We start from the raw sequence: 27,026 nt of genomic DNA, 5'->3' as shown, positions 1-27,026 counted from the left end.
ACCCCGCCTAGATGGATACTACATACTGTATGTAGGTAGCAGAAGGGAGTCCAATGCAATCCAACTGATGAAAGCAACCTGCAATTCAGTGCATACTTCCAATGCCATAAGCAATAAGTGCATACAAAGTACTTGTCGGTCGGTAGGTTAGCTGCGGCGGTTTACCCTTGCCGTGCTGCCTACTTGTTGCGTTGCCCCCTCCTAAAAAGCTCCAATGCCCCCACAGTATGTCACGGCCTACTTCTAGGTAGCCCACTGGCATGTATGTAGCACAGGCAAAGAGGCAAGTAGCACCCAAGACGTACATACGTACATCCGAGCCAGTGCCAGTCAACCTTGCTTGCTACCTTATTCAGTCACTGTCACGGAACTGGTCTTGCTTGCTAGTCTGGCAAATCAATCTATTCAGCCCACATCACCTCACCAAACTTGTAAGCTTCCTTTGCTGGGGGAGAGTCTTTGGACAACAATTCTTTGCATCGCCAGCTCTGGTTCTCTCCGTCACCTTTTCCCTCTCTTTCTTTGTTCCATTCCACACTTTTGACTTCCTCATTTACTGGCACAGAGGCAGCTGGCCCATCTTATTCTTTCGCGGTCCGTCGGTTTGCACCACACGCACCTGTCTGTCTGTCGCCTTTCATCATTGTCGTCAGAGCATCCGACCCCGCCAACTACGACCTCGAAGCTGAGAACACCCATCTGGAGCTTCACCCAGCCGCTCGGCCTCCCTGAATAGACGCTGGTACTAGCAAGAAAAAGACAAGAGCTCGAATCCCCATTCATGTCCTTGCTGCACCATTTTGACGCCTGTAGATACCCGTCGCAGTCATGGTAAGACTTTGACATCCCACGACCTTCAAAAGGCACTCGCCTCGCCCGCAGCCTCTTCCACCCACGTTGGCTCCTTCCCTTCACCACTGCTTCTGATAAAGTATTGGAGCCACACGCGCACGTTAGAAAGGCAGGGACTTCTGGTTTCTACCTGGATCAATTTTGCGCAAGTTGCTACACCCCAGCTACCTCGAGATTTGCCGGGGCCAAGTTACTTCATACATACTACCCAGGTTTTCGTTGCGTGTGCTGACTAGCCAATTCGACAGAGCTACGATCCCGAGATCCATTCTCCTAACGAGATGGTGGTCGACTCCTCGGACGACTATGTCGTCCAGCCTACCGAGAACGAAAAAGAGCAGGTCGCAATCATCAACCCAGACAGCCTCGAGACTGACGGAGATCAACCTGAAAATGTCACCCTAGCCACAGACTGTACGTTACGGTCACCTTTCTGAACATGCGCTTGCAGAATAAGCCTCGGTCGTAAGACTGACTGACTGGTGTATACAGTTGAGACCATGAAGGAACTGGTCCTCCCACCTTTACTTGAAGAACCGAGGATACTCGACGACGCCGTCGACACATGGACGATAGAGAACTGGCGAAACCTCTCCAAGAGGGAACATGGCCCCATCTTCCAAGCCGGCGGCTTTCCATGGTCAGTTTGGCTGGCCGCGCAGCGTAGTAACTTCCGTCATCTAACTGATTACACTCCAGGCGCATTCTCCTCTTCCCATTTGGCAACAACGTGGATCAGGCCTCTGTATACCTAGAACATGGCTTCGAAGACCCCAGCAAGATCCCCGACGATTGGAGCTGCTGCGTACAGTTCGGCTTGGCCATGTGGAACATCAACGACCCCTCTCTTTTCACTTACCACACAGCGCACCACCGGTTCACCAAGGACGAGAGCGATTGGGGCTTCACGAGATTCCTCGAACTGCGCCGAATGTTCCAATTACCCTGGGAGAACTGGGCAAACCCTTGTGCGAGAACGAGTCGGCCAACATCACGGCCTACGTCAGAGTGGTCGAGGACGAAACCGGCGTGCTATGGCACAACTTCAACAACTACGACTCGAAGAAGGAAACCGGGTTTGTTGGCCTCAAAAATCAGGGCGCCACTTGCTACCTCAATTCTCTTCTTCAGTCCTTGTACTTTACCAATGCCTTTCGCAAGGCTGTATATCAGATCCCCACAGCCGAAGACGAGAGTATCATGAACAGCGCATACGCCCTCCAGAGACTATTCTACCAATTGCAGACCTCCAACTCTGCTGTTGGCACAAACGAGCTAACCAAATCCTTCGGCTGGGATACACGACATATCTTCGAACAACAAGATGTTCAAGAACTGTCCCGCAAGCTGATTGAGCGCATGGAAGAGAGGATGAAGGGCACCGCGGCAGAAGACGCTTTGCCCAAGATGCTGAGCGGGAAAGTCAAAACTTACGTTTCCTGCATTGATGTGGACTATGAATCAAGCCGCATTGAAGATTTCTGGGATATCCAGCTTAACGTTCGCGGTATGGCGACTTTGCAGGACAGTTTCAAAGACTACATCCAGCAGGAGACACTTGATGGCGAGAACAAGTATTGGGCAGGCGACGACTTCAAGTACCAGGACGCGCACAAGGGCGTTATCTTTACCAGCTTCCCCGATGTTCTCCACCTTCATCTTAAGCGGTTCGAGTACGATATCCAACGAGATGCCATGATGAAGGTGAACGACCGCTTTGAGTTCCCTGACCTCTTTGACGCCGCCCCATACCTCGAAAAGGGTGCCGATGTGTCAGAGCCATGGGTATACAAGCTGCACGGTGTTTTGGTACACAGTGGCGATCTTAACGCAGGTCATTACTACGCCTTTCTGAAGCCCAACAACGACGGGTGGTTCTACAAATTCGACGATGACAAGGTCACCAAAGCCACGATGAGAGAGACGCTCGAAGAAAACTACGGTGGTGAATACCGAGCTAGTCACAATCAGCTGCGATCTACCATGCAGAAGAAAACACCCATCATGCGCCAGATGAGTGCTTATATGCTGGTCTACATTCGTGAGTCCCGTCTAGACCAGGTCTTGACACCGGTCAGCGAGGATGATTCCCCACTGCATCTACAAAAAAGACTGGAAGAGGAGGCTGCTGCACGTGAAGCTAAGAGGAAAGAGCGTGAAGAGCAGCATCTATACCAGATGGTCAAGGTCGTGAATGAGGATACATTCAAACACCATGGGTCCACAGATCTGACGTATTTTGATGGGGATGCGAAAGTTGATGCAGCTGCGCCAAGAAGCTATAAGATCAACAAGAAGACGTCTATGGAAGAAGTGCTCAGTATCATCGGCGAAGACATTAACCAAGATCCACGTCGCATCCGTCTATGGCTCATGGTTAACCGGCAAAACAAAACCACTAGACCTGATCAGCCGATCATGGATCTCAAGCCCACTGTTGGAGAAACGTACACACGAACTGCTAGCTCTAGCCGTGATAACGCCCTTCGGGTGTGGGCAGAAGTAGCTGAGGAGGTCGATGACCAGGGTGAAGCTATCTGGCCCACTTACCAAAGCAATGCCAACGGTGTTGTCGTTAAGACGACAGATCTGATACTGTTGTTCATCAAGTGCTTTGATGCGGAGAAGCAGACTTTACTGGGTGTTGGGCATGTTTACGCCAGCAAAGAGAAAAAGGTAGAAGACCTAGTACCCGCGATCTGCAAGAAGATGGGCTGGGGCGATAAGCTTCCCGCAGGAGAACAGTTGGCTATGTGGGAAGAAATCAAGCCGTCAATGATCGAGCCTTTGAAGGCTAAGCAGACTTTGAAGGCAGCTGAGCTGCAAGACGGAGACATCCTCTGTTTCCAACGGATGCCAGATCGTAAGGCGCCTGGCGACATCCTTGGGAAGATCCCTCGTCTGGGCGAGAAGCAGCCCGACGATGGTGTCAAGAGGTGGGATCACTTTGAAACCGCCCCTGAGTACTACGATTTCTTGAACTGGAAGAAGGAGGTCAAGTTCTGGCCTCATCCCACGCGCTGCGACAAGGAGTATGAAAACTTCTGCCTCACCTTGAGCAGCCGCATCACATATGACCAACTGGCGGAACGTGTTGCCTATGAGTTGAAGGTGGAACCCACCCACTTGCGCTTCTTCACGATCAACGCCTCGTCTGGCAATCCAAAGATGCCGGTCCGACGTGTGCTAAGCCAGACTCTTCACCAAATCCTTAACCCACAGAGCAACTTCGCGGCGAATTCTCAAACGAAACCCGACGCACTGTTCTTCGAGGTTCTGGAGATGAGTCTCGCGGAGCTGGATACCAAGAAGAACGTCAAGGTCACGTGGCTTTCCGAGGGTATTTCCAAGGATGTAAGTATCAGGTTTGGCGATACCATTATATATGTGCGTATGCTAATGAGCTTCTTTATCAGGATACATTCGATGTCCTTGTCAATAAGCAGGGCCACGTCGAGGATCTCATCCAAGCGTTCTCGAAGAAGGCGCAGATCAAGGACGAGCTGGATGGCGGTCGGATACGAGTCTACGAGATTCACAACCACCAGTTTCATCGGGAACTCTCGCCTAGCTACCCCGTGTTGAGCATTAACGACTACACAGAGGTGATTGCCGAGCGAATACCCGACGAGGAGCTGGAGGCCGACGAACGCAATTTCGTCAAGGTGATCCACTTTCAGAATGACCCGGCCAGGGTACATGGAATCCCCTTCAAGTTCCTTCTGAAAGAGGTATGTTTTTGCCACGTGATACTTGCATGTCGGGTAGAAGGCTGACCATATGCAGGGTGAACCTTTCTCAGAGACCAAGAAGCGACTTGAGAAGAGAACTGGCATCAAGGGCAAGGCTTTTGAAAAGATCAAGTTCGCCGCGGTGAAGAAGTATGAAAAGAAGGCGACATATCTACAAGATGGTAAGGTTCTCTCCTAGGTGCGATCTTGGCGAAGATAACGGGCTAATTTCAGGAACAGATGATGTGCTCTTCAATGAAGGCGGCGCCCTTGAAGATGACTTGATCCTCGGCCTTGACCACGTCGACCGATCAAGAAACCGAGGGAACGGACAAGAGATGTTCCTCAAATAGTCATATCGACATGATCCTTGCTGCGCACACAGCACGATTGAACAACTAGCTATCATTACTAGGTAGCAGGGCCTGGCGATGACGACGACGACGACGACGACGACGACGACGACAGCGCCAGGTACAATAGGAGCAGTGCATGGTATATTCGGAGAGGGCGAATAACAACAGCCTTATTGACGCTGGGGTGATGCAAGGCGATGTAAGGGCGATGCACATGGTTAACGGGATGATGCGATAAAACAAACAGGCTGAGAGTCGGCTCGGAGCCACTCACGAACTCAGCCTTTGTGATAAACTTGTGCGAATAAGAGATTATGATTTCCGTAAACTATTACCACAAGGTGCGACGACATGGACTGTGTTGGCGATGTGTCTTGTATCAAGTTATACCAGTGCCGACTCGTCCGTTCTTGTTTGCCGTGGAGATTTCGTTACTTCGCTATATCTAAGCCCGAAAGATGAGTGGGGAGAAAGTGTCAAGGTTGCGCTACATGCTGCAAGGTCTCCAAGTCGTTGTACACAATGACGAACCTACTAATCATAGTACTGATCCTCATCACTGCCGGTTGATGCGGGGGAGGGGAAGGGGGGGGGGGGGCGTGAAGCCGAGGACATGATCTGCGCTTTGTCGGGTGAACATATAAGTCTAATCTACCTATACTGCTAGGTCGATATCTCATCAGTATATATCGAACTCGCCTCCCACTTGAAGTTCGAAACGTATCGGCTGGAAAGTATGGCCCCTCCGAATACCAACTTCGAGGTAAACAACAATGGCATCCCCAACTTCGAGGATCTCCCTCTTCGTAAAGGTGATCCGCATCACTCCGCCTGGGGCCTCTATGGGGAGCATGATGAGCTCGGGACGTTGAACCGTCTCACGGACGACCGAGTCGCTGCGGCCGCGCGGGACGAGATCAAGACTGGAAAGAGGTTGGTGGATGGTCTGTTTTTATATCTTTACAGACTGCTCTGGGTATCACACATTCACGCAAACTGACTGACTCCCCGACACGGCGTGATTTATAAAGAATCTCACTCAACTGGCCCCTAGACGCGCAGTCGGACCGCTCCTTCTTCCAGCGCGCCCTTTTCCACCAGGACATCTTCCCCAAGGCCCCCGCCACCGTCAACGACGATGTCTGGACCTTCAACTCGCAGGTCTCGACGCAGTGGGACGGCCTGCGGCATTTCGGGTACCAGAAGGAGAAGCTGTTCTACAACGGCGTCACCATGAAGCAGATCCATGGGTTCGGCCATGAGGAGGGGAAGAGGAAGAGTACCGTGAACGGAATCCAGGGTAAAGCAGTTCATTATCTGATCTCAATAAAAGACTACATATGTATCACTGAGTCTTGTGCTAATTGGGCTCACGTCGTTTGACATAGCTTGGGCAGAGCAGGGCATCGTAGGACGCGGGATCCTGGTCGATTACCATGGCTGGAGGTCGTCACAGCCTGACGGCAATATCTCAACTTACAACTCGTTTGACTCTACCCCGATCCCGCTGGCCGACCTCAAAGCTTGCCTGGAAGCACAGGGTACCGAGGTCAAGTTCGGGGATATTCTCTTCATCCGCTCTGGTGAGCCTCGCCTTATGTGATACCTAGCCTTTTGACGCTTTTGCGATCCATCCTGCGATCCATTTTTGACCCCTTTCCGAATATCACCAATATAGCATGACACACTCACTCACTGACTCCAATCTTTTAAACCCCCCTCAGGCTTCATGGCGAGCCGCGCCACCAAGACGCCCGACGAGATCTGGGCGCACCAGGACGCGGTGCCGCACCGCTTCGGCGGCGTCGAGCAGGACGAGGCCGTGCTCCGGTGGATCTGGGACCACTTCGCGGCCGTCGCGGGCGACCAGCCCTCGTTCGAGTGCTGGCCCACCCAGAAGGACTGGCTGCTGCACGAGGTCCTGCTGGGCGGTTGGGGGTGCCCCATTGGCGAGCTGTTCGACCTCGAGGCGCTCGCGGCCCGGTGCCGGGACGAGGGGCGGTGGAGCTTCTTCGTCTGCAGCGAGCCTTGTAATGTGCCCGGGGGTGTTGCTAGGTAAGTGTTTCCATTCTTCTCTCCTTATATGCGAGGGGGGAAGGCAGAGGAAGAGGAAAGGAGGGTTTGCATTCTGACTAATGAGGTGACAGTCCGCCAAATATACTCGCCATTTTTTAAGAAGCTCAGGTGATGAATGGAGGAACGACTTTCGGTTGTTATGCTTTGGAAGTATCACGTGGCCAGAATAGGTGCATTTATTTTCACTGGTGGTGGAGATTCTAGACTCTTTATATGATTCCGGACGGTAAAATTGTCTCTGTAGGCCCTGTGATACTTCCGTCTATTCCCTAGTTCTTCTCTCCATGAACTCAGCTTGACAAAATATTGGGCTCGGTGACTCGGGTATGTGGTGTTTACATAGAGCGCTTTAGCCCAGCCTCGTAGAAATTACGGCCTGTGCCGCCGAAGTCACGACATGCCGTATGTCGGCTTGGCTCTGGGTGTTGAGAGAGAAGCTTTCGCTCATAGGCGTCTAAAGTAAGAGTTGCTGCAAATGCAATTGGACCTAGCACCTGTCAAGTAGGCTGACGACGTATATAGGTAAGCAACATGATGGTCGGATGATGGACCTCTCGGCTCTCGCCCAGGCAGACCACGTGGGTGTGGAGGCTGATACATATGTTTGGGACGTGGTCATTCATGCACATAAGACACCTGCTTATACCTGCTTCTCTGGGACAAGGCAATCCGTCTTCCCCACTATACTGTTGGAAACAGAGGGACTTCGTTTCTATCTGGGCCTGGCCTACTCAATTATTATACTCGACGTAGCATCTCCGGCGTTCACAATCCAACCCGCAAATTTTAAAGACCAATTAGTGAGCATTGGCGGGCAAGTGGCCAGAGGCTTGTTGTATTCGAAACCTGCATCATGTAAAAAGCCAATTGGTGTGATGGCGCGCTCTATAAGGGTATCTGCTGCAGAGTGTACTAGATTGTCGACAGGCAAGAGACATGTTGGGTACCAACGGAGTAATCATTCGAGCCGCCTTGGCCTGTCTATGTTAGTCTGTATACCCTGTATATGTGCCGCTGAAAGTGAGAAGCCGTGGTGGCTTCGGCTCATTTTCCTCCTGATTTCTTCAACCCCCGTACCGCTCAAGACCGCCCTCGACCACGAGCCTACCCACGCTTACACGGTAGTACCGTGTTTCGAAAATTATGCCCAGCCAAATCACGACGATAGGCCTCAATGCCGCTTGCGTCTTCGGAAAATACTATCGCTCGACTTGTCAAGTCCACCGCTGTGAGTATCGATATAGGCCGACCAAGTCTATATTGTACAGATAGCGCCAAGATCCGCATCACGACAAGATGCGCTGTTTTAGACTACCGACCGAACAAAGACCACTATCGTTTGCTACTTCTCGGGGGGTCAGCATTCCTGCTTAACAACGTACTGGGCCAGGAGATACTTACGTGCTCAATCTCCTCGAAAGGGTTTGCAACTTCTTGTCGTTATCCGCATCATGCTTGGCTTTCTCCATGGCGGCTTCATGCTGTTCCTCGTGTGCTTTCTTCACCTCCTCGCTAGTGGGCGGCAGTCTCTCGTTCTGCAAATCAACCTTTCTAGCATCTTCAAAGGTGCTAATGGCATTTTTGATGCCCTCAGCTCCTAGCATAAGAGTTCCTGCCGGCAGACGGCCGCTTCCAGATACCGTCTTAAGTTCTGTAACCCTTTCGGACTCCTCGCGCAACACCTGGAATACACGCGACAGTCGACCGATGGCCAGAATCTTGTTCTTGATAGCCCGCCTCTTGTACTCGATGGAATCGGGATCCGAGGGCATGGGGCTGTTAAGGGCCGGAGATAGGGGTCCGGGGAAGTCCAGGCCGGGGTATCTTCTTTAAGTTCTTCCTCGGAGCACGTGCTCAAGATGGCAATGAGCATGTCGGTGATTTTCTCACCCACGAAAGGCAACGACCAGGTAAAGACATCCATAAAGTTGGGAAGCCAATACGGGTGCGGTGTGCAGTTGAACTGGCGAATGTTCATCACGTTGTTCTCGTACTTCAGCACCGCCGCCTTGTTGTTGTACACGTCGAGATAGTTGGGAGCAGAGAAGATGGTCATGACACTTGGGAATCCCGTGGTCCGCGTTTTTCGGTACATTCGGTAGCCGGCATCTTGCGCCTCGTGGGCTCGGATGATGGACAGAAGGTTGTTCTTCTCCAAGAATGCACAGGCGGCAGGGTACGAGAAGAAGTAGGAGCAGCCGCGCACATGGTTATGCATAAAGAACTCGTTCGTCTTCTCCTGGCCAAAGTCCTCGAGCGGGTCAGCCCAGAGGATGTCGCACATCAAACCTTGAGTGGGCGGCTCTCGGAAACGGTCAATGCTGCGCAGATCATCGAGCGTATGCAGTTCGGGACTGAGACCTCCATGGATGCAGAGGAACTGCTTGTTCATCACAGCAGCCAAGGGCAGGGAACAGAAAGAGTCCATGCAAGCCTCATATATGGCCTCGGAGTACTTGTGCTTGCACTCGAGCTTGAAGGTGAAGTAGTCGGTTAAATGGCGACACTCGTGGTTACCTCTCAATAGCCATAGAGTGTTGGGGTAGTGGATTTTCAAACACCACAGGTATAGAACACACTCAATGCTGAAGTAACCTCTGTCGACGTAGTCGCCCAGGAAGAGATAGCGCGTTTCGGCCGGGTCGCCGCCGACTTCGAAAAGCTTCATCAGATCGTAGTATTGGCCGTGGACGTCACCGCAGACCGTGATGGGGGCATCCATCTCCAGGAGGTTGGGCTCGGCGCGAAGGAGGTCGGTTCCTGCCTTGATGATCCATAAGGCTTGCTCTTCGGTCAATCGACCTTCGCGGTAGAAGTGCTGCTTGAGAAAGGTGATGTTGGGCTTTGTGCGAGTCTCGTCTTCCCAAAACTGCTCGTCGGTCGGCTTGGACATGGCGGGCGCCTGTACATCTGCATGGCGACGGGTTTTCGTGGTCAGCTCGTTGTTCACTTGCGAGGGTACATGCCGACCTTAATTTGTGTGTGGCGGCGGGGTAGGTTGAGCGGGTGGGCAGCACGGCATACCTTTGCAGACTCGCTCCGTCGTGTTCACCTGCTCTCCCGACTCGAGAGTGTGCAAGGTGAAGTCAACCTCGGGAAGGGGCTTCTTCATTTGAATTGCGCGAATGGCATTGTCGACTTGCATGTTGCGCTGCTGCTCCACGGTGGGAGCGGGCGCCTGGCCCTCGTCGTTCTCCATGTTGCAGGAGTTGTTGTTGTAATGATGCGCCGCCTAGCAGATACAAGCGGTGAAGATCAAGTAAAAAAGAATGCTCGCAGAGGATATGGGGTGCCGCAGTTCAGTAATCGGCAATCAACAGCGTGGACAGCTGTTCTCTGAAAGTCAGGAATCACGACGACCGGCGATGGGTGGAAAAGAAGGGGGAAAAGATGTGATCTGCCAGCAGGGCTGAGGAAGGAGTAGCAGGCGATGTAGTGGGAGGTAGAGAAGAGTTGCTGCTAGAAGCGTTGGGCTACTGGAGCTGGAGGCGGCGAACTCTGGGCCAAACCGATCACTCCAGTTCAACTCAATCAAACCCATGTACTTTCTTGTCTTCAATGTCAGGTTGTATGCACCTGGCCAGGCGACAAGTTACCTAGGCAGACTAGCACAATAGGTCACCTACCAGGCAGGCTGGGGGGTTTTTTGGCTTGGAGGGGGAGAGGTGGGAAGGCCGTGTATGTACTTCACAATCTGCACACACGCACACACACACACACACACACAACATCAATGATTGACACATATACTTTGTATATACATGCATTCATCCATACATCAATGACAGGAGCACTGCTGCTTGGTGCTGATGAATTCAACGCGATAGCGTACAGCCGTAGGCATCTCACCTCCTGACCTATGCAAGTAGGTCCTGGGGAAAGTCTGGTAGATTAACTACGGTAGAACAGTGATCAGGGACCATTGCAAGTGCTGAAAGTGCTGAAAATAGTCGAGTACGTACCACTGCTGTGGAGGGGAAACGAGCGCCAAGCAGAGTCCGAAGTGGGATGCCCCCCTCGTCCAGGGTTCTTTCTATGTCAGGGCCCCCTGTTCTCTTTCGCCAGCGCTCGGAGGACAAAGACAAGGAAGAAATCAGATCTGGCAGTAACACAATGGGGGGTCTTCTTTGTATGCACTCGATAAGTAATACCTAAATCTTCGAATGATATGCCGAGATCGGTTTCCATAATGTATATACCCAGATAGAGGTGGCACATAGCTAAATGCATGCAGTGCAGCAAGACGCTCACCGAGAAATGGGCTAAAAGGGGGCAGAGATTGTGTACAATACGAGGAGGCAACCCACGCTGACCGATCCGTGGGTATGCCAATGGATACTGTACCTGTTAGTAGGACTTTCCCCCTACCGGAACGGGGTCCTGTCACTGTCAATTCAGCCAAACTAAAACCTAAAGCTTCAGATACCCAGCATCAGCCGCTGGAGTATGTTCAGTTGTCGGTAAACTCTTGACTCCTGTATCTGACCTTCCCACATTAAGCACACGGGAAGCCTCACGGCCGCAGCCTGGCAGCAACCTTAGTGCCCCTATGTATGCCTGTTTCGACGACACGAGCCTTGTCTATGACCTCACACGTCACAATCCCTTAACTAGAGCACGTGATATGGTATTGTTTTCTTCGTTCCATTCGTCTTTATTGGGGTTATGTAGTAACTGTAATCCCAACCCAGCCTCATAAAAGCATTGCTTGCTGGCCATTCTACACCGCACAGTATCCACCATCCACCAAGAGATCAATACCCGTCGCATAGGATGAGGCGTCCGACGCTAGATAGAGGTAGGCTCCCTTCAATTCCTCCGGTTCACCCTCCCGGCTAGTACATAGGTCGGTTAGAAAACACTCCTTTTCCATTTGCTTGCCCTCTTCGCGTGAGAACGGGTTCGGGCCAATCATGAATCACTTACCCCATCGGGATCTTATCTTTCCATATGTTCTTCATCTCGGCCGGTGCGAAGTTGGTGATTTCGGTGTTGATGTAACCGGGCGACACCGAGTTGCAACGAGCGAAGCCTACCCACTCGACAGCGAATGATTTGCCTGTTACCTGCTAGTCAGCGTGCCAATGCTATTGTTTTATATCCCAGAGGGCTGGGGATCGGAGCCTGGCCTGTTCCAGGTTTTCCCGTCTCGAGCGAGCAGCACTCACAAGCGTGGATGATGGCCGCCTTGGACGCATTGTATACCGTCTGCATCTGCGGGATGTTGGCGATGTGGCCGGACATGGAGGCCGTGGCGATGAAGCTCCCGTGCCGGAAATTGTCCAGTTGCTGCCCGTCCAGCGTCGTCCCCTCCTGCTTCTGCCGCCGCCAGTGCAGAGCGGCGGCGCGAGCGCAGTAGAACGTGCCGTCGATGTTGACGCTCAGCACCGTCTGCATCCTGTCGATGGGACCGTCGAGGAAGGGGCCGTCTTCCCAGGCGATGCCCGAGTTGGCGACGAAGACGTCGAGGCGCCCGTTGAACTCCTTGACGATCTCGTCGACGGCATCACGCACGGCTTCCCACGACTGCACATTGACCGAGTATGCCTTGCCTGTAATCATGATGGTCTTATCAGTATGCAGGAGCGAGAGGCGTCACCTCCCAGCCCAATCAGCTCGCTCGAACGGAACTTACACTTGACCCCGAAATCTGCCTCGATCTTGGCTGCCTCGTCCAGCGCTTTCTTGTTGCTGTTGTACCAGATGGCGACGTTAGCGCCAGCTTCCGCAAAGGCACGCGCAACCGAGAGCCCGATCCCGGCTCCGGCTCCACTGACAATGGCTGTCCGGCCCTTCAGAGAGAACAGTGGCATGACGAGGTCCGACTTGACCGGAGGCATTCCACCGTGGGCGAAGTCGCCTCCATTCATTGCGGCTGCCATATTAAGTAACCTGTACAGGTGTTCTTCGTTGATGATCTCAATAGGACGGAGCGGTCAAGGCACGTTTCGTTGAATGATCTATTGACGCATGCGAGAACTCCTGGCAGTAGTAGCCTGAGGAAGAGGGCTACGGTGAGGGATACGGGGCTATATATACTTGCTCTAGGGTCCCAAGGTTCCAATACCATCGCTTCTAATGACTCTGTGGATAAATGACTACGCGCTTGCCGAACTCCTGCCGACTGCCGCTCCTGGCTCTGATGGGTATGATGATGTTAGTGGTGCGCATATTGTCGCAACAAACAGGCTGGATCCTGGAGTAGCCGCTTTTCGCGCCTGGGACCACAAGTAAGTAGCCTCAATCCTGCAGGCTTTACTGCTTGCTTCTAGTTTGCATGGTTCCAGGGCATTCCGGACCGTCGCTTGTTATCGTGTTTGTGACAATGTTTCAATTGCTCCTGCCTAATGTAGATGCATCCCCTGTGTACATACATAGTAATATGCCGGCTTTCCAGAAACATGGTTGACATGGAGAGCGAAATGAGGTATATTTGCTCTCTGCGGGGTACTATATTGTCGGTTTTGGGGTCCCCGGTTTCTGCTGCCGGAAGATGCCAAGCCAACTGATGGGGCTAGTTCGGCGGAATTGCTGGGCAACCTACATGCCAGAACCTCCTTCTATTTGCTATCTGGCCTGGAGCATCATGTGATGGTTGTCTTTCTCGCAAGTCTCCCGTGACACCAGCCACGGCTATATCGCCGCAGCTACCTTTCTGTCGTACCATGCCACATGCTCCTTCAGGATCACGGCTGTTGCAAACAACAAGACATCAACCTACGATACGCTGGAGAATCTCTTCGCGCGGGAAGTTCGTGTTCCTCCATCGGGAGATGAAGTCGTCTCGGTTGACTGCACACATCAGGAGTTAATAGAGCGATGCCAAGGGAATCAATGAGGAACGTACTGTAACCACCGCACATGCGCCTTACACCAGTAAAGGCGCTTCTGCCATGAAGGACGCGCCAGTTGTCAAAGACTAGTTGACCCTCGTTAGCCGCTACTGTGTGGATCTTGTGGGTTGAACACCACGGGAACCCTTACTTAGGAGGTTGCCTGGTTCGAGTTGTACCCAGTATTCGACGTCTTTTCTCGTCAAGATGCTGTGCCACTTTCTTGCGGCCTCGTACCATGCCGTGGGGGTAAACGGTCCATCGAACGGCACGACACCTCTGTCGTCGTTGTTCCATCTCAATCGGTGCATTCCCCCGGTTTTGTCGTCCACCTCGAGCACCGGGTACATCTTGTCCGGGAAATGGTGATGCCCTCATTTCCGCTCGCGTGCCAAGGCAGTTTCACCTTGCTCAGGATCTCAAAGGCTTTGGGATCCTCCTCCTTCAAGATGCTCGCGGCGTAGAACCCGTCGACAAGCAGTGACTGGCCTCCCAGCGTCCCCTTCCCATCTTTCGCGGTCGGGTCTGAGTGCGACAGCAAGTGGAAGGCCTGCAAGCCGGCGGGATCCGAGAAATACGTCGTGTCCGTATGAGCGCCAAGTGCCAAGTTGGTATATGCCGTATCTGCCATGGCGAGATCGGGTATGAAGTCATAGAAGCCGCCGTAGTGAGTTTGCCTTATGAAGGCAATCTTCTCCAGCAACTTCTCGGTTGCCTCTCCGGTTTCAAAACGGAACTCCGGTTACAAAGACGAACCCGAATCGCCTCTATAACCTGGTTAGCAGGCCTCTCGTCGTACTTGGAGTTCGGTTGATGCATGAAACCTACGATGGCATCGGTCAACTGGGCAACTGTGCGGGCTTCATTGCCAGCAAGATCTTGACTCGAAACTGATGGTGGCCAAGATGCACCGCTTTTGCTACCGTTAGATCCAAAGTAGATATGCCTATAGGACGTTAGTCATGTCCAATAGTAAAAATACCGTACATGCTGACCTGGATGGCTCAGGCTGTCTCCGGTCGGATTTCATGTATTTCTCAATGAAATCCCACGGATAGAAGCTATTATGAGATGCATCCGTCCCTTGTTGTGTCAGTCAGAATAGCGGTAAGACGCAAAACAGTGCCTACATTGAACATGAACACCATTCTCTTGAACGTCTACCCGTTCAGGTCGGACATCTTGTGGTATCTGCGACTAGCTTAGCCCCATGGTTCCTTATGATATGAAACAGTTAGATCTAACTACCTCAAAAGTGTTGAAAGCCCTCTGCATCGTATCTTGGTTGACGCATGTCTTGCATCGACAGTTGTCACTTGTTTGGATAAGCTACTGCAGGAACCCTGGTCTCTCCTAAAGACATCTGAACTCACCGTAGCCAGAAGTTGGGCCTGATCTTGATTAGCTTCCAAAGCTTCCCGATAGCCAGCATACAGCACTTACAATATTTCACGTCTGGGTTTTGCGACATCTTTGTGTTCTTGGGTATATGCAAACCTGAGACCCTCCCCAACTGGGGTCACTTTGAATTTGGTAGATCCGCTGTGGTTATATCGCCGGCTTTGTACTCGAGACAATTGCCACGAGGAAAGCGGCTGGTATGACAGACTACGAAGTATCAGTATCTCAACAAGATCGTGTCGATTGGGCGGAACTGGAGCGCTAACCGTGCCAGTCGAGAGCCTCGTACGATGGGTAGCATTGTGGCAAGACCGAGCAGTGTGATAGCTCGATAACTCGGGATGGATACGGGGAAAAGGGGCGCAGTGCACAAGCACTATACAGATTGTCTATAGCATGTGTTGGTCTGCCAATTGGTGGGATTGCCCGGTTCTGCTATCGTCGCTGAAAATCTCAGGATGTCGTTCGTTTTTTACCGAGACAAGCCGACGACATATAAATGTATGTCGATGGGTTCCACTGGGCCAATCACTTGGCGCGAACTAGTATTAGTCCAGATTTCAACATTCAACCTATCCTATATCAGGTTCGTCTAAGTTGAGGTTATCATTATTTTAAGCTTGACTGACGATGGTTCGAGCCCATGGGAATATTTCGACATTACTATGTAGTTCCAGCAATTATGTGTCCAGGGACTAAGAGCGCCCGGTGTCAACCCCCGAACCAATCCTCTCGTGCAAATGTCTGACTCTTTGAGCCAATCCGTCGACTACTTGTTATAATGCATCTTGAGTTTGGTCAAGTTGATTCTAGATATGAGTGTGCGGGAGCTGCTACAATGTCTAAGACAGGTATAGATGGAATATACGGCGGCCTTCCAGGCTTGACTATACAACACCTGGGATAACAAAGACAATACAATTGAGATATAAGTCACTTCGCAGATCGCCAATACCATGAAATTAGATGTGGCATGTTGAATTTATTACTTGTGATATGAAAACATAATATTGCGCATGGCTGACATCGAGTCGCAGGTTCGGGGCGATGGCGAAGCCTTCACCAGAGCAGATCGGCCGCCGTCATATACACGCTTATGCACTTACAAGATCCTACCAATTTGTCTCGCAATATGCATCATCTCCATCTTCGCGGCAGCCATCGTCTGCACGTCTCTCAACAAGCCTATCCCGTCGGACGCCGTCATTGTGATTTCGGTCCTAGCTGGCTGTCTACTACTTCTGATCTTTGCCGGGTGCTTAAAGATCTACCACGATCAAAATGGCATGGGCAAGGTGCATCCTCGTGCCGAACAGGCATTGAAGGGCTTCAGGGATCGCTTGGTGCGCCTGTTCTGCTGCATAGATATGGCCAGCTACGCCCCCTCCTCCAACAATACAAGCAACCATGAGGAGGCCGAGAAAAACCCACGAAAAGAGGAGGACAACGTAGGCGAGGAAGCTGTACAGCCCGTCATTAGATTGGCGTCTAGATCACCTCGGAGGGAGCCTCTACAAAGGCCTGGCAATGCGGTTCAAGGTCCACGGGACCAGCCTCAGACACCTGGTAACTATCCGCCGCGGCATCAGGTTTCTCGGAGCAACTTGCAGCAGGATCGACGGCCCCAAGGTCTGCGACCCCCAGAGCCTCGACACCCTGCGCCGAGTCACCAGTCCCCCCTTCCTCGCTTTGAGCCCCAGTCAGCAGCTTCATCCAATTACCGAGGAGCTTCTCAGGCGAACGAAATGTTATACAGCGAGGTGGTGCCCATCGACGGGCGCTATTCGCGGACACTGCCCGTTACCAACTCCCGGGATACGCTGTCCTCCGAGCGAAGACCATCAGCTGCAGTGCCACCACTCCAAACGCCTCAGTCAAGGCCAAGACCAAACAACCAAGCTATACATCTGACCAGCGTGCCGGATGCGGCGGCCCAGTTGCAAGCTGTCCTCGGCGACACACCTACCACTCCCCTGCAGAGCTTCCTAAAGCCGACCCGGTCCATACGCTACGAGCAAGACACTGATCATCGCCGGTTCGAGTCCCCACCCAACAGCCCGACACAAGATGGCCTCCAGTCAGCCTCGGGCACGTCGACCAACGCCTCTTCTTCACTGGCGAGCCGCCCGGGCAGTAACATTTCCTCCCCCAGTACTCCGACGACACGGGAAAGCGCCAACCTCCCGCAATTTTTGGCCCAGTGCCACACCGAGCAGCTGATCCTGCGGAACAATCGAGACCTCCTGGTCGAACACCGGGCCCAGTACCATACGCGGCATTCCGCAGGGTTGACTTATTGTCGGCCTATACGGACTACGCAAGGCCAATGGATTAAGGAGTCGGAGGAGTGATTGATGAAGGGAACACAAGTACCATTGATGATTTAGACCAGGCAAGTATGCATAATCACGAGGTCCGAGCCAACGACGCATTGCACATACAAGTAAGTACTCAAGGGGGAACAGCCAAATTTGGAACCTTCTATTACAGAGACGGAGTCCACCACATTTATACATTGGCTCAATAAGAACTGCAAGATGATCGGAGAGAGCAAACGCTGAACGAGAAGTGACACACATCAGCAAATGATCCCTGTTGTAGCTATACTACGTATAGCGGTGCTGCCCTCCTTCGCCATACCCCCATCTAAGAGTAAACAGGGCACACAAGGCACGCAATGGTGCAGCCAATATCGAGTTGCTACCAACAAAACCATAACGCCAACATAATTCCCCAATGAATATCCCAAGTTCGAGACTACACTAGACGACTCCACGGACTCTATCCCAAAATGAGGGTGCAGTTTTCTCAACAGTTGCCGGCGAGGGAGTGGTGAGGACCGTGTTCCAAGCCTCCGCACCATCTACAAAGAGGCTGTACTTGAGACTGCTCAAGTCACCCTCCGCCAGCATCTCAATGGTAAGGGCTCCAAACTTGGAGTTACCAGAGTTGATGTATCTGCAATTGTTAGCTGTGTTTTCGTCTCGGAAAGATGCTTTTGACTCACTTCAACTCAACGTCTTCATCATCCGTCTGCTTATATGTGCCGATAGGAGAATAGAACTGGTTCAGAGGGCTCGCGGAGAATTCATGGACCAGGACGCTCTCAGGCCACTTGCCGTCCTTCGGCGGTGGGAAAGCAGTGGCACCAAACTCATGTCGGTCACCTGAAAGCACGACAACGCCGTAACCGAGTAGGCCAGAATCCCACATGGCCTCAAGTATTTGTTGGCGCTCGTGAAGGAACCCACCCCAGGTATCCTTGGTGTTAACTCTCCAGTTCTTGGTTAGCGGCACAGAACTGGCAACGATCTTCCATTTGACACCCTTAGTTTCCGGTCTTCGCAGCCAGTAAAGAAGGTCCTCAAGTTGCTCAGCGCCGAGCATTGTCTTTTTGGGGCTATCGAAGGGTTCGTTGTTCTTTGAGCGGTATGAGCGAGTGTCCATCATGAAGAAACTGGCTGGGCCTTGTGCGAAAGAAAAGTATGTGGTGCCAGATCGGGTGATTGCCCCAGCAGTGTTTGCTCTCTTGGCACGAGGAGGGTTCACTGCAGTCTGATAATGATGCCAGGGGTCGACTGCAGACTTGTACAGACCAGTGGAGTTCTTGTCCCAATCGTTGGAGATTTCGTGATCGTCGAGTACGTGGATCCAACTCAGGTTCTGTCCAACGGGAGCCCAGTCAGGCGAGGCATACACTTGGCGGTACTTTTGTCTGTAGTCTTCCACAGACTTTCCGAAACGGTGCGGGACATCAACGTAAATGAAATCGCCGAGGAACATCATGAACTGAGCACCGAGCTCTGGAAGGACTTTAGCAAGGTGCTTCATTCCAGGAATCGCGAGTGGGTGGTTCAAGGGGTTGTATGGGATTCTAGGAAGGATGCAAGAAGTTGCCAAGAAGGTAAACTTCCCATCGCCATGATCGGGCATTTTGCCAGCGCGCGGTGCCCCGACAAACTCCCCGGAATGGTTGTTGGATGTTGTCCATTCGTAGACACGCTGCTTTGAGTGGGACAGCGGAATCGTCACCACAGCAGTATAATCCGTTTCATTGGTAGTCCATTTCACGCCGCCAGCAGTCTGCCAGAGAGGGTTGTCGAAAGGCGGTTGCGCGTCCTTGATGTGGACTTGAACAGTAATAGGCATCTTCGACTGGTCGGGTTCGCGAATCAGTAGCTTTGCTTCTGAATCCGAGACGTAACCGACGCGGGCGAACGACAAGTCATGGCTGGGGTACTGCCAGCGAGGCCTGTAAACTGCATCCGTTATCATGGCAACACAGGCTGCGTTGATGAGGAAAGTGAGGGCAGAGAATAGTCTGCTGTTGGGGCTGGGCAGCCCAGAGAGCAAAGTGCGCAAGGGAGCGACAGGCTTCTCGAAAACAGCGAATTCCTCAGAGACCTCGACCTCATCGACGACGGCTTCTTCAGCATTGCCATCTTCATCCTCGGCGCCATTGGGATCTGGTATCAATTTCTCTGTAACAGCCACGTCAACCTTGTCGACCAATGAGATGATCGGCTCGGTCATGTACGTGTTGACGAAGGAGGGAACGTATATGGCGAAGAGTGCGTAAACTACATAGATGGCGGGCTAGAAGGGTTAGCTATCGTGCATGGAGTCCTAACGCGATAGATGGGGTATCGAGTCCGGTATGGGAACGGAGCAAAGACGATCGACTTACAGGGAGATTGGCCTATGAATCCTCAAGTTAGTAACAGCTCTCGCGAGAAATGAGTTGGCTTGCGCGTCTAGAGAAGACTTACCCATCGCAGGAAAAAGTAGGAGCCTATCCGTATCCCAGCGGACGCGACAGCTGTCGCGGTCCTTTGGTAGTCCATGTCTGGCGGAAGCTACCGGCTACCGGTTCTCGAATGGAGTACGCGAACAATTCGACTAGGCGCAGCTTGTAATCCAAGCAAGAAGTATTGGTATTAGAGAAGGAGTTTGTAAAGGAGTGGAGAGAAGTGTAGTTAAGTAGGAGTAGTGAAGTCGAAGCTCAGAAGAAGTAATCGCATGGGAAGGGGATGATTTCACCCATTAAACCCCACAGGCAATCTGCATAGTAGCTAGGTATCCATCCAACAGGCTCAGGCTCAGCGTGTCGTAAGAAAGGGGAGCAAGCAAGAGTTACAGTGACGACAGGGACTTGCAACAACCCGGGGGGGGGAGAGCCACACCTGCATTCCCAAGCTCCCCTGCTCCCTGCATTTGAGGCTATGTGATTGGTCGGATAGTGGAAGTCGGGGTGATTGTGGCTTAAAGGGGGGCCGCCAAGCTTTCAAACCGTTCCCGAACGCAAACTCTCCGTCATTGCGCCCTGTCTGACGTGCTGGCTGTTGGAGCCTTGAGCAACACGCCCGCTTAGGTACTTTACGACCAGCTCGGCTTAGCTTAGCGCTTCCACCCCAGAGGGATTTACGATTACCCGTGCCGAGCTGACAGGACACTAGCGTGGCCGCATCAACACCTGCTACAGCCTACAGGTACCCACTTATCAGTTCGATTCGTTGACCCTATTTGGGATTCGCGACAAGCTGGCCAGAAGTTGGGATTTACTAGAAGACAATCACCAACACAACAAACAACCACCATGAGGGCCACACTTCTCTCTGTCGGGCTCATTGCCTGGCTTGCCTCGGTGGTTTCCGCAACCGCCCTCACATACAAGCTCAATGCGCACGAGAAGGCCTGCTTCTATGCCCACGCCGAAAAGCCGAACCTAAAGATCGCTTTTTACTTTGCCGTAAGTTGGCCAGTCTCCAGCACCGACCGAAGAATTCGAGATTGGACCCTAACACTTTGCACTCCAGGTACAATCAGGTGGCTCGTTTGATCTCGATTATGAGGTGACTGGACCCGAAGAAAAAGTCATTCTCGACGGCGAGAAGGAGCGACAGGGCGACTTCGTCTTCACGGCACAGAAGGCTGGCGACTACAAGTTCTGCTTCAACAACGAAATGAGCACGTACTCGGACAAGGTTGTCGACTTCGAGATTGCTGTTAGTATAACAATCATGGATGGTGCTACGTAGATGCGGAACTGACCCCGTACCCGATAGGTTGAGGACGAGGTTCGAGCTCAGCTGCCGGCCAAGCAAGGCACATCCCCCGAACAGACATCCGCACTCGAGGAGTCAATCTACAAGGTCTCCGGGCAACTATCCACCATCACTCGAAACCAGAAGTACTTCCGCACACGCGAGAACCGAAATTTTAGCACTGTCCGAAGCACCGAAGGAAGAATTGTCAACTTCAGCTTGATCCAGTGCTGCATGGTGGTCTGCATGGGCGCTTTACAGGTTTTCGTCGTCAGGTTCTTCTTCCAGGTACGTATGGTCTGGTTCCGGCTCCCGTGTATTGCTGCTAACCCTCGTAACAGGGCGCCAGAAAAGGTTACGTATAGACATATACCTAACCACCGAAGGAGTTAGTATCGGTATGCATTGGCAGCAGCGGCGGCGTACAGAAAACATGGAATTGGTTCAGGGCATGATGCGCATGAATGTTTGTATTATAAGCCATTGGTTTGGCTGCAAGTCGCTGTTGCAGGTTATAATGGTGACGCCTATTTCTATCGGCGGTTTCAATACACAGCGATGTGACGACTTTATGTGATAAGTTTGATGACGTGCTCCAACGACAATGTGTTCTCACAGCAACACGGGGTTAATAGGACTGCGTACAGTACATGGAAGAGTTGAATGCTATATCCTCGTAAGGCCAAGTCCCTGTCAACGATTAATGGACATTGCTACACAGCGTGCTCGACCCATTTGTGGAAGTAGGCGACAGGTACATAATTCACAAGTCCAAAAGGATCAAAATAACACTTACAGCTATCTACGTACGGAGTAAGAAAGGGCGTTGGAAATGTCCATTGATGTTCCTGAAGCTGTTCGGGGCGGATTCGCGCTGGTGCTGGGTTTCCAGCGCGTTGTGGGGCACCAGCCACTCACTTAGCCACGCTTTACGTCTCCAACCGGTAGCCAGAAATTTAACGTGCCTACTACTGCTTTACCTGAGGCCGACATCAAACACCATCACACGCAACCTCAACAACGGAGCGCAGCTGCCGTCGCATCAAACCTTCGCCATGGCATCAATCGCTTCCTCCATCGCCCAGGCGCTACCTAAGCCGAGGTATACCGGTGAGGATGAAGAAATTCCAATTCATGCCCAACAACGCGGTCCAAGAATCGTCGGCGCAGGCCAAATCGACGAGTCGCAAATCGTGCTACGACGAACCGGTCCTCCCCCCTATGGTCAGCGAGCAGGTTGGCGGCCACGCGGACAGGAAGATTTTGGCGATGGAGGCGCGTTTCCCGAGATTCCAGTTGCCCAGTATCCTCTGGACATGGGCAAGAAGGGAGCGGCGACCAGCAACGCGCTTGCGATTCAAGTCGATTCTGACGGCAAAGTCAAATACGATGCTATCGCACGACAAGGCCACGGCGAGAACAGAATTGTCCACGCGTCGTTCAAAGATCTTATTCCTCTTCGCCAGAGGGCCGACGCCGGTGAGATCGATCTCGCCAAACCAAACCAAGAGCAGATCGCCGAGACCACGGAGCGAACCAAAAATGCCTTGGCCGCCCTCGTAAGCGGCGCGGTTGCTTCTCAAAAGCCCAAAAATGTCAATATCGGCCAACGAAAAGACCCGACCTTCGTCAAATACACAGCTGGGAACCAGATGGGAGACAGCTCCAGGAAACAGGACAAGATCATCAAAATCGTTGAAAAGCAACGCGACCCCATGTCACCTCCCCGATTCAAACACAAGAAGATTCCTAGGGGTCCCCCTAGCCCTCCTCCCGCCATTATGCATTCACCACCAAGAAAGCTCACTGCTGAAGATCAAGAAATGTGGAAGATCCCTCCCCCGGTCAGCAACTGGAAGAACCCCAAAGGTTTCACAGTACCATTGGACAAACGTCTTGCTGCCGCTGGCCAGGGTCTACAAGATACCGTGATCAATGACAAATTTGCTTCTTTCTCCGAAGCCCTATTCATGGCAGACCGTCACGCGCGAGAGGAAGTCAAACAACGAGCCATCATGCAACAGCGCCTCGCTGAAAAGGAGAAGGCTCAAAAGGAGGAGAATCTTCGTATGCTTGCCCAGAAAGCGAGGGAGGAACGCCAAGGTGGTGCCAGGAGGCGGCATGACTCCAGTGGTTCTCGTGATTCGCGGTCACGATCTCGCAGTTACAGCCGTTCCGATTCCGGCTCTGATAGCGATGATTACGAAGTCCGTGAACGTGAAAAGGCACGCCAAGAACGGCGACGTGACGAAGAGCGCAAGCTACGACAGTCCCGCATGGGTGCAGAGCGGAGAATCCAAGTCATGGCGAAAGAGCAAAACCGGGATATCTCAGAGAAGATTGCGCTCGGTCTCGCAAAACCTACACAGCCAGCGGAAACAATGTACGATTCGCGTTTGTTCAACCAATCCAGTGGGTTTGATAGTGGGATCAACGAAGACAACCCCTACGACAAGCCCCTTTTTGCAGCACAAGATGTCATTAGCAGTATCTACAGGCCACGGCAGAACATGGAAGACTACGAAGACGAGGCAGCGGGGGACCAGGAAATGGCCAGGATCCAAAAGGCCAGCCGGTATGGGGATGTTTTAGGGAAGGGCACCTTCAAGGGCGCAGAAGACGTCGAGGCCCGGGAAGGCCCTGTGCAGTTTGAAAAGGATGCTGCTGATCCCTTCAACGTCGATAAATTCTTATCCGAGGTTGACCAGAGCTCCTCGTCAAAGAGAGGCTACGGATTACAGGACGAAGAATCAAGAGAACCAAAGCGAGCGAGAGTTGATGAAGACGATGATTAAATTCAACCTGATATGGAACAGTATTTCACCTGTATAATGCACAGCGTTTCGCGGAAGAACGCAGACTCTATAGAGAATATCATACCCAGCTGCTCATGCGCAATATGATGGCGGTTTCATGGAGTGTTTGATAGCTCATCCGTGGAACTGGTTGTTTGACAGCATTTAAACCTAATTGAGTGCCCGAAGAAACGAGCATCAAGCGTGGCAGCGAACCTAACAATACACATCTGCCGAACCTACTCCATTCCTGTTGAACATGCTAGTGAGACAAAAGTCGAGGCCGATAGTCATCATACGCCAGTCGGTGTGCGTCTTGTCAAGGCCAACAACACTGTCCTTTGCCTGACCTATCCACAAGATGATCCGTAAATTGAATAATACTTTATAGAGGATAGTATACAGAGTCTAATTCCAGACAATTTTGAATGTTACCGCTGTCACTGGTTCATGGTATTCTTGCTAGTGGTAGGGCGCATTCACAACACCAAATCCATACGATTCTTGGCAAAGCAAAAGACACATCAGGCTGGATCTTATTTAGGGCAGATGGTTTCCTCTCATCGCCTGCAGATCAGTCAAGTGGTTGACGTGTTCATGGTGGGCTACTGTCTTGTTCGTTTCGAACGGCGTTGATGATCGTCACAAGTGAAACGGGTGCGTTGGGTCTTACTGCCAAGATTAATGTCAGTATGGCTCACCCTAGTTGCCCGCTGCTTTTAGCGCTAAGAGGTTCCTGCCTATGGTGACAAGTAGCGCACGCCGACCGAGCAGCGGATTATATTATAATGAAGAGTGAAAAGTCCTTCTCGAAGCCATGACCAAGATGTCGGTATTTAAAGCAAACTGTGTCCGTACTCGACAGATAGGGGCAAACAAGGGCTATAGTAAAGGGTTTCCCATTTGCTAGTGGTGATGTATTTACCCCTCACCACCACAAGATTGAATCAAGTATCTATCTGGTCATGCAGTTTTCAACTCGCGAACAGCAGGCTTTGGAAACAGTTCCCCCGAGATGTAAATCGCCAAATTACTCTTTACTACCTCTCTAATCGAGATTCACTGTGAGCAGCACGTATTGTCCTAGAACTTTCCGTGCTGTGGACGAGAGAGGACCGTTAACATTGACTAGCCGTCGGTTACATTAGTTTCATGGTGCAATGTACCCTAACCATTCGCAGCAAAAGATGGCTATGTACTCCTTGTCCCTGGAGTGTTCAAGGGTTCATCCTGGGCCGAGCTGGGTGAATCTATCTCTATTGCGTGACAACGGCGCCTTTCCGGTCCTGTCATGTTGTGGAGTATAGCAGAGGAGTCCCTCCTCTCCAAGAATCATTATTAGCCAACGATGCATACTTATTTCAGCACCTATCCCTTTTTACGGCCTATCATGATAAGGATCAATAAATCGGAGGAGGGAAGACACTCAAGGCCATCGCTGAAAGATGAATCTTATGCGAGTAAGACGTACTCAGCTGCTCACGGCGGCAGCCCTTTGCGCACGACGTCTTCTCATAAGCTCGTTCCAAGCTCTCGCGCCCGAAGAGACCCACCACCGAATCTTGTCCCCCTGATTCCTGTCCTCGTGGATATGCAGCGACCACTCCGCCGGCACATGTCGCTGCGCTCGCCCAAACCATGCGTGGTAGAGATAGCATAGCTGTATCCTGGCCCATGGAGGGAACTCGAGATTCTCCCCGTTTTTGTATTGCTCCACTGCCATTGTTGTTGGTACTGTTAGCAAGTACATATAGGAGAAAGAAGTAGAGTGCCACAACACGCTCAGGACATGATTGTACACAGCCAACTTACTCGTCTCGCGGTCGAGTATCCAGACCCAGATGTCTTTAAGCACTTCGTTGGCTCTCTTTTGGTCCGGATCCGCTTGTATCTTCGCTTCTGTCGCATCCCTTTGAGCTGCTTGGAGCTTAAGATGCGCCTCGAGGTCTTCGTTGTAGTTCTCGAAACGTATTTGCGCTGGCTTGGGCCCGAGCTCGGGTGCCATCAGGGGCGGCGTCTCGGCTGGCAGCTGTTCCAGCGCCTCCAACGCCTTCTCGTCGATGACGAGGCAGAAATCATAGCGCGAGTTACGACGGGAGGCGTCGACGCCCTCGAGCTGGTCAACCCAGGACATGAAAGCCTCGCCCGCCGGAGTGAAGTCCTCCTGACCAAGCTCGGTGGTGCCAATCTGGTCGGCATTGGGGTAGTCCTCTACGACCTCGTTCCATAGCCGAGCGGCCACATCGTCCCAAGCGTCGTGCTCATCCGGCTTTGGCATGAGCTCTGGGTAATAGAACCAGGTGTCGGTATCTTCATCGGTATAGCGGCGTTTGCGGATCGCCCATCGCATCCACTCATTAAGGCGCCTAACACCCTCGGCGAAGCGTGCGTCTTGATCCCGGCCTGGCACAGCACGGTAAATGGTGAAGCCCCAAGAATACGGAAAATGAGGAGTCAAAGCTGGGTCTTGCAAGAGGCGGAGGTCGGCCCTCACCGAGCGGCTTTTTTCAACAATTTGTTGAGTATCATCGTCGGTGCTGGGGGGCTCGAGCACAACTGGCCCGAACGATGGGATGTTAGCCATCATTGGTTGAGAAGGGCGAAGTGAGGTACAGTCGGGCTCTCACCTAGAGGATGGGACTCGCAGTCTTAGAGATGAACTCCGTACGCCGCCAATGCTTCGTCCTTCAGTCTGCTGATGTTAAGCCGTTAAAAGGGCTTTCGCTTCGTAAAAATGAAATGAGGTATTTTGGAAGTCAACAGCAGTAGACTTTCATGTCTAAAATGTGCATCAAGGGTGGTGTGCATTTATTTTTAGGTGGCTTAAAGAGCTTAAGGGGTTATAAGCACGATATTTGTTTGCGTTTTTAGAAGTATAAAATTTATAAATAAATATGAATATAATACTCCGTATATAAACTTATCTCGCAATCCGAGC

General features: G+C 52.0%; 10 protein-coding genes across 10 annotated transcripts; 5 read left to right on the top strand and 5 right to left on the bottom strand.

Annotated features, from left to right (window-relative positions):
* Window positions 1–828: 828 nt before the first annotated feature.
* PG994_009136 (ubiquitin carboxyl-terminal hydrolase) lies at window positions 829–4,936 on the top strand (the record flags this gene model as incomplete). Its single annotated transcript, XM_066860545.1, has 8 exons — window positions 829–831; window positions 1,101–1,266; window positions 1,345–1,492; window positions 1,552–1,662; window positions 1,719–4,206; window positions 4,269–4,583; window positions 4,639–4,765; window positions 4,824–4,936. 8 exons carry the CDS (start codon window positions 829–831, stop codon window positions 4,934–4,936), a joined length of 3,471 nt encoding a protein of 1,156 aa, XP_066714134.1.
* Window positions 4,937–5,675: 739 nt separating this feature from the next.
* On the top strand, window positions 5,676–7,114 carry PG994_009135 (uncharacterized protein; the record flags this gene model as incomplete). Its single annotated transcript, XM_066860544.1, has 5 exons — window positions 5,676–5,872; window positions 5,971–6,239; window positions 6,328–6,522; window positions 6,664–6,994; window positions 7,087–7,114. The coding sequence occupies 5 exons, from the start codon at window positions 5,676–5,678 to the stop codon at window positions 7,112–7,114; spliced, it is 1,020 nt and encodes a 339-aa protein (XP_066714133.1).
* A 1,298-nt stretch (window positions 7,115–8,412) lies between these two features.
* PG994_009134 (3'-5'-cyclic-nucleotide phosphodiesterase (PDEase) (3':5'-CNP)) lies at window positions 8,413–10,214 on the bottom strand (the record flags this gene model as incomplete). The annotated part of the gene is made up of 3 exons (XM_066860543.1): window positions 8,413–8,791; window positions 8,866–9,964; window positions 10,040–10,214. 3 exons carry the CDS (start codon window positions 10,212–10,214, stop codon window positions 8,413–8,415), a joined length of 1,653 nt encoding a protein of 550 aa, XP_066714132.1.
* A 1,521-nt stretch (window positions 10,215–11,735) lies between these two features.
* Window positions 11,736–12,885, bottom strand: PG994_009133 (sorbitol utilization protein SOU2; the record flags this gene model as incomplete). Its single annotated transcript, XM_066860542.1, has 4 exons — window positions 11,736–11,850; window positions 11,942–12,074; window positions 12,184–12,567; window positions 12,651–12,885. 4 exons carry the CDS (start codon window positions 12,883–12,885, stop codon window positions 11,736–11,738), a joined length of 867 nt encoding a protein of 288 aa, XP_066714131.1.
* Window positions 12,886–13,727: 842 nt separating this feature from the next.
* On the bottom strand, window positions 13,728–15,319 carry PG994_009132 (Trimethyllysine dioxygenase; the record flags this gene model as incomplete). Its single annotated transcript, XM_066860541.1, has 8 exons — window positions 13,728–13,807; window positions 13,863–13,934; window positions 14,000–14,198; window positions 14,255–14,551; window positions 14,605–14,794; window positions 14,844–14,931; window positions 15,222–15,239; window positions 15,292–15,319. 8 exons carry the CDS (start codon window positions 15,317–15,319, stop codon window positions 13,728–13,730), a joined length of 972 nt encoding a protein of 323 aa, XP_066714130.1.
* Window positions 15,320–16,265: 946 nt separating this feature from the next.
* On the top strand, window positions 16,266–17,600 carry PG994_009131 (uncharacterized protein; the record flags this gene model as incomplete). Its single annotated transcript, XM_066860540.1, has 1 exon — window positions 16,266–17,600. One exon carries the CDS (start codon window positions 16,266–16,268, stop codon window positions 17,598–17,600), a length of 1,335 nt encoding a protein of 444 aa, XP_066714129.1.
* Window positions 17,601–18,011: 411 nt separating this feature from the next.
* Window positions 18,012–20,093, bottom strand: PG994_009130 (PhoD-like phosphatase; the record flags this gene model as incomplete). The annotated part of the gene is made up of 4 exons (XM_066860539.1): window positions 18,012–18,207; window positions 18,257–19,845; window positions 19,937–19,948; window positions 20,019–20,093. 4 exons carry the CDS (start codon window positions 20,091–20,093, stop codon window positions 18,012–18,014), a joined length of 1,872 nt encoding a protein of 623 aa, XP_066714128.1.
* A 752-nt stretch (window positions 20,094–20,845) lies between these two features.
* Window positions 20,846–21,658, top strand: PG994_009129 (uncharacterized protein; the record flags this gene model as incomplete). Its single annotated transcript, XM_066860538.1, has 4 exons — window positions 20,846–20,998; window positions 21,066–21,254; window positions 21,315–21,581; window positions 21,635–21,658. The coding sequence occupies 4 exons, from the start codon at window positions 20,846–20,848 to the stop codon at window positions 21,656–21,658; spliced, it is 633 nt and encodes a 210-aa protein (XP_066714127.1).
* Window positions 21,659–22,348: 690 nt separating this feature from the next.
* PG994_009128 (FAD binding domain-containing protein) lies at window positions 22,349–24,088 on the top strand (the record flags this gene model as incomplete). The annotated part of the gene is made up of 1 exon (XM_066860537.1): window positions 22,349–24,088. The coding sequence occupies one exon, from the start codon at window positions 22,349–22,351 to the stop codon at window positions 24,086–24,088; it is 1,740 nt and encodes a 579-aa protein (XP_066714126.1).
* A 1,471-nt stretch (window positions 24,089–25,559) lies between these two features.
* On the bottom strand, window positions 25,560–26,672 carry PG994_009127 (uncharacterized protein; the record flags this gene model as incomplete). The annotated part of the gene is made up of 2 exons (XM_066860536.1): window positions 25,560–25,822; window positions 25,901–26,672. The coding sequence occupies 2 exons, from the start codon at window positions 26,670–26,672 to the stop codon at window positions 25,560–25,562; spliced, it is 1,035 nt and encodes a 344-aa protein (XP_066714125.1).
* Between the last annotated feature and the right edge of the window lie 354 nt (window positions 26,673–27,026).

The sequence above is a fragment of the Apiospora phragmitis genome, assembly GCF_038363925.1.
Source record: "Apiospora phragmitis strain CBS 135458 chromosome Unknown utg000008l:1.0-3514335.0:1.0-3519231.0, whole genome shotgun sequence".
In the NCBI taxonomy this organism is placed as follows: domain Eukaryota; kingdom Fungi; phylum Ascomycota; class Sordariomycetes; order Amphisphaeriales; family Apiosporaceae; genus Apiospora; species Apiospora phragmitis.
This window is presented reverse-complemented; position numbering and strand designations above follow the sequence as displayed.